This window comes from Pelophylax lessonae (genome assembly GCF_965119305.1).
Source record: "Pelophylax lessonae genome assembly, chromosome: 1".
Classification (NCBI taxonomy): domain Eukaryota; kingdom Metazoa; phylum Chordata; class Amphibia; order Anura; family Ranidae; genus Pelophylax; species Pelophylax lessonae.
In genome coordinates, this window is record NC_138768.1 from 314,542,913 (window position 1) to 314,545,258 (window position 2,346).

General features: G+C 36.1%; 1 protein-coding gene across 1 annotated transcript; it reads left to right on the plus strand.

Annotated features, from left to right (window-relative positions):
* Positions 1–734: 734 nt before the first annotated feature.
* LOC309545157 (olfactory receptor 10A7-like) lies at positions 735–1,667 on the plus strand (the record flags this gene model as incomplete). Its single annotated transcript, XM_082244295.1, has 1 exon — positions 735–1,667. One exon carries the CDS (start codon positions 735–737, stop codon positions 1,665–1,667), a length of 933 nt encoding a protein of 310 aa, XP_082100421.1.
* Positions 1,668–2,346: the final 679 nt, after the last annotated feature.

Consider the following 2,346-nt stretch of genomic DNA (forward strand, 5'->3'; position numbering starts at 1 on the left):
CAGCTATATTTCGGTCTGGGTGTACTTGGCTTTAGGGTCATAAAGAAAAGGAGGAGACGTTCAAAAAACATTTTATTGCTGATGATTCAATTGTTGTAATTTATAACCTGGAAGATTCAATTGCAGTAAATGTTTGACGAATGTCAGTCACTTTATAAATATGCACGTTAGGTTTTGTGTCTGAAAACATACAAAAAACATAGATGCAACATAATTAGTTCTTATCCACTAACAATACTAGGTATAGAAGAACTCCAGTGCCCAGTGTTCATGTTTACATCTAAGGGCACAAGACATTAAAAAAATATAGATTTTTAGATTCACAGGGACAGCTAATTCAACATTCATCAACAGTGCATGCTAAAAAACTGAAAACTGCTCTAGGTATCTTTGCCACAATATCTGCCACAACAACTTTTTTGTGGATTATCCATCTTCGCACCAAAGCATACTGTGGCAAACCAAAAAAAAAAAAACCCAAACAAACCAAAAAAAAAAAAACAACAAAAAACAAATAAACTGCGCATAACCTCTACACTGTGGCTTGCATTTTAAAAATGATATTTAAACTGCAGGCCATAGTGACTGTAGTGTATAATGTAGATCTCCACTGTAAATGGCTGAGCCTTGTAGGGCTTAGACCATTCCAGTCTTACATCATCCCAATAAGCATTCAAACCTTTCCTTTAATTGATGTTTGGATATAAACATATTGTACTTTTTCTTTTTAGATTATGGGAAAAAGAAATGACACACAACTGACTGAATTTATCCTCATGGGATTGTCTCCAAATCGTCAACCATTATTTTTTGTACTGTTTTTAATCATTTATATTTTCACCTTGATGGGCAATGTGATTATCATTTTAACAATCACCTTGGAAGCTCAACTTCACTCTCCCATGTATCTTTTCCTGCGAAGCCTGTCTCTTACAGAAATATTTTACATTTCAGTTACAGTCCCGAGAATGCTTGGAGACTTCCTTCAACTAGATAAGACAATATCTTTCCAAAGTTGTGCTACCCAGCTATACTTCTTCTGTTTTCTTGGTACCACAGAGTGCTTCTTGCTTGCATTCATGGCATATGATAGATTTGTGGCCATCTGTCACCCTCTTCATTACATGACTATAATGACCAAAGCTAAGTGTTTAGAATTTTCCCTTGGATCATGGTTGTCTGGTATTTTATTATCATTAATCCAAATTTCCTATGTTTTTAGTTTACCTTTTTGTTCATCCAACATTATTGACCATGTTTTCTGTGATATTCTTCCAGTTGTAAGGTTAGCTTGTGCCGATACCTTTGCCAATGAGATTGCAATTTTGATGCAGGGCTCCTTGGTTATACTGTTACCATTTCTCCTAATTTTGGTGTCATACATACATATCATTGCCACTATATTAAAAATACCATCTGGTGCTGGAAGAAAAAAGACATTTTCAACATGTGGGTCTCACCTGACATCTGTAACTTTATTCTATGGAACAGCCACAATAGTATATCTAAAAACAAAACCCACTCGCACATATATAGGGACAAAAATAATAGCTCTTCTTTACATTGTATTCATTCCTATGCTTAATCCATTAATTTACAGTTTACGAAATACAATGATTAAGAATGCCATAAAAAATGTTATAAAGACAATAGCAACATTTTTCTAATTTTTCACAACACTTTAAAGTGGTATTAAACCTAAAAGGACACATTTGTTATATTACAGCTTACCAATTCTTAAATGTGATGGCACATCTAGTGTAGAAAAAAGCCTAAAAAAAAGCAGCCACCACATCTAATTAATATTTAATAATATTATACAGGATTTATATAGCGCCAACAGTTTGTGCAGTGCTTTACAACCTTAGGGCAGACAGTACAGTTACAATATAATTTAATACAGGAGGAACCAGAGTGCCCTGCTCGTTAGAGCTTACAATCTAGAAGGGAGGGGTCAAGTGATACAAGAGGTAAGAGCTGCGGGGGATGAGCTGATGAAGAAAATTAAAGTACAGTTGCTAGGTGAGGCAGGATATTTTTCTCTGAAGAGAAAATTTTTCAGGGAACGCATGAAGATGGATAAACAAAGAATTGAACCGAGGTTCAGAGGGTGGGACTTTAAATGAGGCTCTACCTAATAGGGGCAAGATGCATAGAGTTGGAGATAGTTGGACAGATTGGGGTAGGGAATTACAAAGGATGGGAGAGACTCAGGAGAAGTCCTAGAGGCAAGTATGGGAGGAAGTGACGAAGGAGCTAGAGAGCAGGAGGTCTTGGGAGGAACAAAGAGGACAATTTGGTTGGTATTTTGACTAGTTTAGTGATGTAGTTGGGGGCAGAGTTGTG